Genomic DNA, 9,249 nt, shown 5'->3' with positions numbered 1-9,249 from the left:
AATATGCTGTTCCACAGGTCAGTGCTAACTCACCCTGGCTCAAAAGGGATGCTCCAGCAAGCAGACCTACTCCCAGAAAACATCTAGCAGAAGTGTCTCCCCAATGTCATCTGCCTCCTCCTCATTGCTCTGGTTCTTTAGTCATGGCCTGGCTTTAGATATGCTTACAACAGCCTGCTGCACTCCTCAACAATATTTACTTTATGCTGCTTGACAGTGCTGTGAAACTAGCCGCATCTCCAAACCAGATGGTTGATGGAAGGAAACAAAAAGGATTATGGAAATTATATGGTTTGCTCCCAGTTCTTCCAGTACTTGTCCCATACTGCACAGAGCAAATAGTCCCAAAAGGCATGTCTGTGCAACAGTTCTTGTCAGTCATTGGTGCAGATACACAAAAACCTACAAGTTTCAAGTGTAGACAAGTCTTGTGAAGCTATCGTGCTATTTCCAGTTGCCTATAATTTTACCCGCTTTGAACTGCTCAGCCTGGATTTTTCTGCCTGGGTCTCTGCCTGTGGCTGAATGATTTTGGAAACTCTCAGGAAAAAATATGAAAAATTAGTTGCTTTGTTAAACTGTTTGTGTGGCTCAGGCATTGCAGCATCCTTTAGATGGTGGCCGGCAGAAGGAACGAACCACCTGCAGCTACCTCCACACAGGGTCTTAAATGCCTATATTCTTCTTTTGGTGGCTGCATCTAACATGTTGGTGCCACTACACCCCCGCGACTCAGTTCCTCCTATAGGGCACAGACAAAGCCACCTATGCCTATTTCCCTGAAAGATTTTCAAGCCAAGCATTGCACAGCTCACTCAAGAAATGCATCACCTCTTCCAGGACTAGCCCCAAGCAGGCCCAGCAGCTACCCTGGTAGCTCCCGCAGCGAGGACCCGAGCCAGGCACAGGGAGATCAACGCGGATCAAACCGCGCCGCTGATTTCTGCGGTGCTGCACGTGACCCCCGCAGCTAGGGAAGCGCTTTTTAAAACGTGCTCGTAAAAGCTGCCCGGACCTCCAGCGAGACACGGGTCTGAGTCTCTTCCCCAGCTCGCCTGCGGCCAACGCACAGCAGGTGCGAGCGGCCCCGGCCCCGGCCCCGGCCCCGGCGCGCTTCTTTGCGGGCAGGTGGAACCGGTGCGCGGACACCGTCAGGACGACCGGCCTCGGAGTCGGAGCCAACAGCCGCCCGCCCCGCCCCCACCCAGCGGCTCAGAACGAGGGTGGCCCCGCCCCGCGCTGTTCCCAGGCAACCCGAACGGTCGCTTCTTGCTGCGCCCTGGGGGCGGGGCGGGGTGGGGCTTCTCCACGCGACTCTTGCGCGCGGCGGCCCTGGGCGTTGGGCCGGAAGTCGTTCCGCCGAGCGCAGGAAGTGACGCGCCCTGCGTGCGGCGATGGCGCTGGAGACGGTGCCCAAGGACTTGCGGCACCTGCGAGCCTGTCTGCTCTGCTCCCTGGTGAAGGTGCGCGGGCGGGAGGTGGGGGGCCGGGCCGTACTATACTATACTGTACTGTACTGTACTGTACTGACCGCTCTCCGCGCCCGCAGACCATCGACCAGTTTGAGTACGACGGGTGCGACAACTGCGACGCCTACCTGCAGATGAAGGGCAACCGCGAGATGGTCTACGACTGCACCAGCTCCTCCTTCGACGGGTGAGCGGTGCGGGGCCGGCCCCTCTTCTCGGCCCGGCGTGGGTCCTGGGCGAGGGGTTGCCCAGCCCCCAGGGCCCCGTCCCTGCCCGCAGGGAGAGGTCCCGTCACCGAGCCGCCCCGTCCGTGCAGCCCCTCGCCACCACTTCTGTGCACTCGGGCTCCTGCCTGCTCACTGTCCGGTGTTTGTGTCCTGCCCAGGTCGTGCTGGTGAGGCCGAGGGTCCTTGGTGCACAAGCCCATTCTCCACCTTCGTCCCACAAGCTCCTCAGCTGGGGGCTTCTACCTAGAGCCATCGCCACAGGCACGTTTGGCACATTTCACAGATGCCTGACACCAGCCCCTTCTGCCAGCAGGGGGAGGGAGACTTCTTGCTGAGGTTCTGGCTGCACTGCTACTCCCTGCACCCTTTTGCTTATGCTTTCCCTGTCCAGGGCCCCACCAAGTCCCAGGACCCTTCCACTTAACCTTCTCCTGGATCTGATAGCTGATGTGTTTGGCCAGACCAGGAAGACAGCTCTAGCCCTGGCAACTGTGGGGCTCCATGTTCTAATCCTTCATCCACTCCTCGCCAGGCAGGTGTTTCATTAACTGGCTCCTTAGCCTTGTTCGAGGACCAGTGGGTGCTGACTGGTGTCCTCTGCTTAGTGTCGTCCATCCCGTCCCCCCGGTTGGCGCGCTTGTTAACTTTTGATCTGCACTTCCATCACTTGTCATGTTTTTTGTCCCCTGAATCAATTGTTGTGTTTCTAGTGGCATTCATAATTAAGGGAGCCTTAAAGTTTTCCTGGTAAGCCTATGCCTTCTGTACCTTGGTACAACAAATAAACCAGTCTGTGAATAAGGGAAGCCAAAACGGGGGCTGTGGGTGGAATACTAACATGTGAACCCAAGAAGGAAGACCTTTAGGATGCTGAATTGAGGTTCTGTAATGAGGAGCATGAACTTGACCCTGTAATAGCCTAGTGAATGAGAGAAGGGTAATCTGGTGCCTCGCATCCTGGGGAGTGCTGGGGAGCTCTCCCTTGACCCTATGCAGTGGAAGAGTAATTTACAAAATAAAAATAACTTTAAAGATTTAGAATAAGCTGATTTTGAGGTCATTTCAAATAACATTAAAATGTTTTCAAAAGTTAGCAGGGAGGGTGGACTCTATAATAGTGCAGTTCCTTTGACTCTAACTGTATTGGAAGATAGCAAGTGTTGTATTTCTGCGTAAAGTGATACACAAGGATTGATCTGAGGAATTGTATCTAGTGACCTTTCAATATAGTAGTTTACAATAATAGAGCTGTTAGTGCAGCTTGCTGTGGACCCACAGGTGGAAGAAATAATTATGTTTGCTGCCAAAATGTCTGTCTTTATGTGCTGCTATACATAGAGCAGGGGTGGCAAACATGGCCTGCAGGTCAGATCTTGCCCGTGGAGCAGCTCTATCTGACCTGTAGAGCTACTGGAGGGTCAGTGAATTTAGAGGTGTGGCCTGATGCACAATCTGTGGATGTGACTATCAGCAGCGACAGGGTGCGGAGCTAGGGCTGTGACACACAGCTCTCCCCTGCCTTCAGTTTCTTGAACCACCACCATTTGTACTACTTCTGTCATGGCAAGCAACTGCCTGGCCAGTGGCTGCTTACTCCACTTGCTAGCACTGTTGTCTTCCCATGCCCTGGGCTGGATCCATCCCATGAGGAGCCCCATGGTCCAGATCTGGCCCAGGGCACAAGGTGAGCTTGACACCCCTGATATAGAGGAATACTATATGCCTCCCTCTTTAAGCAAGTGCATGTATTTCTGTAGTGGAACAAGACTGTTGTTTTGAACTTGTAATTATCAGATCCTGCTGATGACTTGCAGTTCGGGGGCTGGGGTAGGAAGAAAGGTGTGGGGGGAAGGAATGAAAAATAGGGCATATATATGCCACTACATCTGTGGTAGGGAAGGTGGTTTGATTTTGGACTAGGAAGGAGTTGGAGCCTTAAGCTGGCATGATTTAGACTGGGCTTGTACGATTGTTATGTATGTAGTTGTTAACTAGAAAGGAACAGTTTTGGTCAGTGGATAAAAGAAGCGCAGCCAAGAGGTCATAAATGGAGAATTGGAGGGGGGGGGTTTCTGTAGTTTAGGAATAAATGGTACAGCCTGGCCTAGTGAGCCAGAATAGGTGGCCTTCAGTCAGAGCTATGTAGACTAATACAGAAAGATGTAAAGGATGTTACCAACCTTCTTCCTTCTCTGTTGCCCAATGGTTGACTGTACAGGTACTGTCAAATGATAAGAGGTAAAACTAGTTGGTGTTTTGAAAATTATTCTGATGCATGAGAAGGAATAGAATTATGCTTAGTTTGCTATCTCCTCTGTCCCAGTGGGACTAATCGGAATAAAAGGAAGAAACACTTAAGTAATTTACTAAGTGAAAACTAGCAGCAGAGAGTAGACAATGCCTCTTACAGAAAGGATTGCCATTCTACAGTGTGTCAAGTTCCTGTCTCATGGAATTCCTAAGCTTTGTAGAAAGGTAGTTAAACACTCAACTCTGTGGCACCTTTTAATTTTTAAATAACCTTCCCATATGCCTCTTAAATATTAAAGTTTTAAGAACCTTTCTCCTACCAGATAAAGAATCCCAGGCTCTCCTTTCCTTTGAAGATTAGGAAAGCTGCAGAAAAAAATTGGTTCCTACTGTTTCTGACTTTCAGGCTGCAGCTGTACAGTTACAAGATTCCCCAATGTGAAGGATTCTCTTCCTTCTCACCTTCTTGAAAGCCTTAGGATATCTAATAGCTGCACATAAGACCACAGGAAAGAGCGATCCAAAGGCTGCAGAAATCTTGTCCAGTCCACAGTTTCCTGTCCCAACTCACCTTGAAGTTTCAGGGCTCTGGGTATATTTTGGATTTCTAATGGGGAAAAAGTAATTCCAATACAAAACCATTGTTGCCTACAACATGCATGAGACATTGGGTATCCCCTCTTGTAGTCTTTAGATGTTTGGTCTGGAACTGCTCATTCTTCCAAGATCCTTTCACAGGGGGGTTGTGCAGGATTCCATTTCCATTCCTCTTGTTAACACGTATGTTGTTGACTAACTTCAGGAGGAGTCTTGAGCTGTTGACAGCAGCATACCATTAGTTCATTGATTTTCTTAGTGCTGGATAGATCTGATTGCTGGTAGGTGGTAATGTTCACATTTGATGGGGTATTGCCACCCTTTGTATGTGTAACTTGTGATTGTGATATCTTCCAGATTTCTGAGCTGCTTAAATGGAATAAATATCGTCTTAAAAGTGTTTTGATTATGGATGCACCTAAAGATCTTGCAGAATGAGGGTGGTAGCCTTTACTATCAGTTGAGATGATGTGACCATTGGTCCCCAGTTGACTTCTGGGTGCAATTTGAGGTGGGTTTTTATCTGGAAATCTGTATAGCTTGGAATATCCTGGGATTTGACTAGCACTGAAGTTCTTAGACATCAGATCATGTTCTGTCTGAAGTCTGTTTCCTTGCCCCTGTGGGCAGAGGCCCCTGCCAGCTAAACCCAGGACATTCTCTGTAGACTACACTCTGATGTGTCTTGCGACTTGCTAGAACTCATGTTTTGTGATCTTTAAGTAGTGGTACTCGGAAGTATAGTGGTGGCTGCTGGAGATAGACATGACTTTCTTAATGTGTAAGGTCTGGTATGTTTCCACATAGGGAGGTGGAGGGGTCTTTACTGCTTTTATTCCCCTCTGTGTCCCCCCTCCATGCTCCCAAATTCCACCCCCCATCCCCGGTCTGCTAATGAGAGCTGCGGCATGGATGTGAGCAGCAGAGGTCAGTCCATTTTCTATGCCTCCATGACCATAGCCCTAGCAGGTTCTGTGCTGCACAGTGTGGTGAGGGGGAGTTTGCCTTGCAGTTTGCAGTATGAAATTAACCTTGTGTGTTAACCCATTTCTCTTCTGCAGGATCATTGCTATGATGAGCCCTGAGGACAGCTGGGTTTCCAAGTGGCAGCGAATCAGTGAGTGACTGTTATAACATGATTCTGACTTCAGCTCATCTTTCTTTAGGGAATCTTAAGATAACAGCCATTGCTTTCCTTGCTGTCTCTGTCAGGGCCAAGGAGGTTGACAGGGTTTCCTGATTAGTGATCTGTAGCTGACTGCACTGGCACTTAGAGACAGCTACTTGCTTTCCATGGAATATGTGTTCATTCATTACTTTCCTGGCACCATTGGATTCAGTTCTGCCTTCTTCCTGTAGATATAAAAAGGAAAGTGTTCAGACTCCAAATGAGAGGATTGTGTCTTCCCATGGCTGGAGTCTTAATGAATAATCTAGAATGCTTTCGCTCAATTCTCTCTCTCTCTCTCTCTCTCTCTCTCTCTCTCTCAGGTAACTTCAAGCCTGGTGTGTATGCGGTGTCTGTTACTGGTCGTCTGCCTCAAGGTAATCTTCACATTGTTTCTTACTGGAGTGATGGAGTGGCATCTCCCCATCACTTTCACAGATGCAGGAGGGGAGGGGAAGCTTATGGTTCAGACATTGCACTTGCAGCACTCCTAACTCAAGCTCATATGAAGCTAATTCTAGCTCCTTGAGGTGTGACTTGGTCTGTGTTTACATACTTACCTGGAAAGGAAATACTGGGTACAAAAGATCCAACAGTCAGGAGCTGAATCCAAAGCCAGAAAAATTCAAACTAGAAATGAAGAACTTTCTTTCTATTTTGAGCAAAGGCATTTTTTAATCCTTGGGAGCTACCCCAGGAAGCATCTATTTCTGGTTTCTTATTCATTACTTGAAGACTTCTGGTCTTCAAATTGAGATTAGACATTTTCTGAAAAATGTGCTTTAATCAATATGTTGGGTTTGGTATAGGGATACCTGGGTAAAAAGGAATTTCCTGCAATAGACAGGTCAGGCTAGATGTTTTGTGTTCCCTGATAACTCCAGCTCTGCAATAGGGCTGGTACTTCTCTACCTCACAGGTGTGTTTCATAGAAAGATGTAGTGACTGAAGTTTCAGTATTGTGGGAATGGAGAACAACAGAAATGTATTGTGTTCCCTACCTGCCCAACCACCAGACTTCCATAGCATTACCTTCCTCTCCCAGATGCCACCAAAGCTCATGGTTTTTATCCTTGTTGCAGGGATTGTACGGGAGCTGAAGAGCCGAGGCGTGGCCTACAAATCCCGAGACACAGCCATAAAGACCTAAGGAGCCATTAAGTCACATGGAGGAGTCCTTGGTGCTCTGCTAGCATTCCTGTTGCAGATAGGTTGGAGTACAGAGACTGCTGTAGAGCACTGTTCTGGTGGTTTTCAGCACTAGAGTAGGGAAGAGCAAGCAGGAACTTGCACTGGGGGTCCTTGGATCAGCTCTGTCCTATCTGTGTTCTGGACTCCTCTGATACCACTCTTTTTGCCCAGAGAATAGCAATAAAGAATCTGATTGGGGGGGGGAGTGGGCCACGGGCCTCATGATCTGCAAGGGGGGAAGAGAAGAGGGGGTGTGCTTGTGATTTTTGTAAATATACCCAATAAATCATGCACTCAGTTGTTTGCCATTCTTTTCTCAGTCGCCTTTTCCATCTGCCTCCAAGGGCTGAATCTGAGTAGAGGCAGTGCCCCAGTTAAGCCATTGCCTTAGCTGTGAGTTAGACTGCTTGCAAACCACTACATGCAGAGACTGTAGAGCTTGGGCCCTGCAACTGCCACCTCTTGTCTGGACATCTTAGATTACAGCTTCCTTCTGTACCAGTGAGAAGTCATGCATTGTGGTTGAAGCACTTGGCTCTAGGTGATGGGTGCAACAGGCAGGAGGAGTCATGGAGGAGGGAGATGTTCTTAAACCTTTCATCTGGAGATGATGTCTGCAGATCCCAAGGAGCTCGACTACCCCCACTGTGCTACATAGTGCGTTGACAAAGTTAGGCTTTGGAGAGGGGAGAAGTTTCAGTGCTATACAGAGCAAGAGGGCTGGTAGGGACTTTGGGCAGTGCATACTTGAGTTTTCTTATTGGAGCTATAATACCCACACTCCATGCAGTTTGGCTTTCAGTTCATGGAACTCCTTTGCCCTGCCCTCCGTGAATGATGGACTTAGATCAGTGGTTTTCAACCTGTGATCCAGGGACCCTTGGGTCCACAGAAGATGACTGTGATCAATTAAAAAGTATATGAATACCCACACTTAAAATTCAAAGGGGTCTGCACCTCCATTCAAATTTTTTTGGTGTCCACATGAAAAAAGGTTGAAAACCTTTGACTTAGATGAATTCTTCCCAGTTCTTGCTCCTTATTTGTCATATCAGCTGCTGCCCTTTTGCTGCACATCGAACATCTCAGTGGCTGTTTGAAGATGTTTTTTAAAAAAAAGGCACTTTACTTTAAAATTAGTGCCTTCCTGCACCAAGCTCTGCACGTGCCCAGAAAAGGCAGTGCCTTAGCTGGACCTGGCTTGCCTAACATCTGTAAATATCGGGAGCTTTTTTGATACTGAGCTGACTGATTCAGCTTTAGCTAAAAGTGCCAAAAAGCCTCGCTGAAGTACCTGATCTATACAGGTACTACAGAGCTGGGTCAAAGTAATGCACTCCTTCCGATTAAAGCATGGGATTTGGGGGGGGGGGGGGGGGGGTATTTCTTTTTAACATCTGCAAGCAGCCTGTTTGCCTAGGGCTTTGCTCTGTTTTGTGCTTGTCCAGCAGGAGTTGCTGACTGCAGGTGAATGGCTGCACTTCAGCTCATAAAGGGAAGCTAGTAAAGTACTTCTGCAACCCTTACAAAGCTTAGCCATGCAAATCCCATTTCTCTTACGTCTCCTGTGTTAAGGTTGCTTGAACTAACATTCTAAAGCCCTATTTGTGTCCTAAAAATGCTGTACTTGTTCTGAGGAAACTTTCTGCGGAAAGCAAAGAAAATCCAATGTTTTGATGCAATGTTTTCAGAGGTGCTACCATGACTTAGTTTTCTGTCCCTCTGACATCAGCAGGATTCATAAGTTAGCCATTTAGAGCTACATCTACAGAAGCACTTTGCTACTGCAATGTGCGTCAGCACCCAGGCTCCCTATCCAATGAATGCATAGAGTTAGGTGCTGAAGAACTGGATCTAGATCAGTGGAGCACAACCTCTTAGAGCAGCAAGTCAGGTGTTTGTGACCTGGCTGCATCATGGGCCTCCACTCCCCTCAGGTAGGGGAGGAAAAGACTGGGATAGGAAGTGGCTCCTAGTGTTGGAGGGGAGGAAGAGTGCTCACCTCCAGCTGGGAAGGGGTTCAATGGCATGTAGCAGGGAAGGGAAGGGAACTGAACTAGCCAGACTTGAGATGTTTGCTGATTTCCAACCCCCCCCCCCGATGTCTGGATCCAGTCACTTCAGGTGAGATCCATAAGGTACAGGTTCAGCACCACTGATCTAGATGAACCAAAAAGCTTAGTAGGGCCTGAGATAAGTGAGAGGAAATGTTGAAGAAAGGGGTATTTTTTTAACTCCTTCCTTGGACTTGCTTGCTTTACTAGGCCAAATGGATATTTTATGGCAGTGTTACATTAAGTAGCCATTGTAGCAAAGATGAGAATCCAGGTTTCCCTGCTACAAGGTG

At 48.2% G+C, this 9,249-nt stretch overlaps 1 protein-coding gene across 1 annotated transcript; it reads left to right on the top strand.

The window, feature by feature from the left end:
• The first annotated feature begins 1,350 nt into the window (after positions 1–1,350).
• SUPT4H1 (SPT4 homolog, DSIF elongation factor subunit) lies at positions 1,351–6,878 on the top strand. Its single transcript, XM_019546463.1, has 5 exons — positions 1,351–1,463; positions 1,550–1,656; positions 5,605–5,660; positions 6,035–6,088; positions 6,794–6,878. Exons 1-5 carry the CDS (start codon positions 1,395–1,397, stop codon positions 6,859–6,861), a joined length of 354 nt encoding a protein of 117 aa, XP_019402008.1. The 5' UTR covers positions 1,351–1,394; the 3' UTR covers positions 6,862–6,878.
• Positions 6,879–9,249: the final 2,371 nt, after the last annotated feature.

The sequence above is a fragment of the Crocodylus porosus genome, unplaced genomic scaffold (genome assembly GCF_001723895.1).
Source record: "Crocodylus porosus isolate Cpor-Errol unplaced genomic scaffold, CroPor_comp1, whole genome shotgun sequence".
In the NCBI taxonomy this organism is placed as follows: domain Eukaryota; kingdom Metazoa; phylum Chordata; order Crocodylia; family Crocodylidae; genus Crocodylus; species Crocodylus porosus.
This window is presented reverse-complemented; position numbering and strand designations above follow the sequence as displayed.

Coding starts and splice junctions, on each gene's coding strand:
- SUPT4H1 (XM_019546463.1), top strand. CDS start 1,395: ATGGCGCTGGAGACGGTGCCCAAGGACTTGCGGCACCTGCGAGCCTGT. Junction 1,657..5,604: donor ACCAGCTCCTCCTTCGACGG/GTGAGCGGTGCG, acceptor TCTCTTCTGCAG/GATCATTGCTATGATGAGCC. Junction 5,661..6,034: donor TTCCAAGTGGCAGCGAATCA/GTGAGTGACTGT, acceptor TCTCTCTCTCAG/GTAACTTCAAGCCTGGTGTG.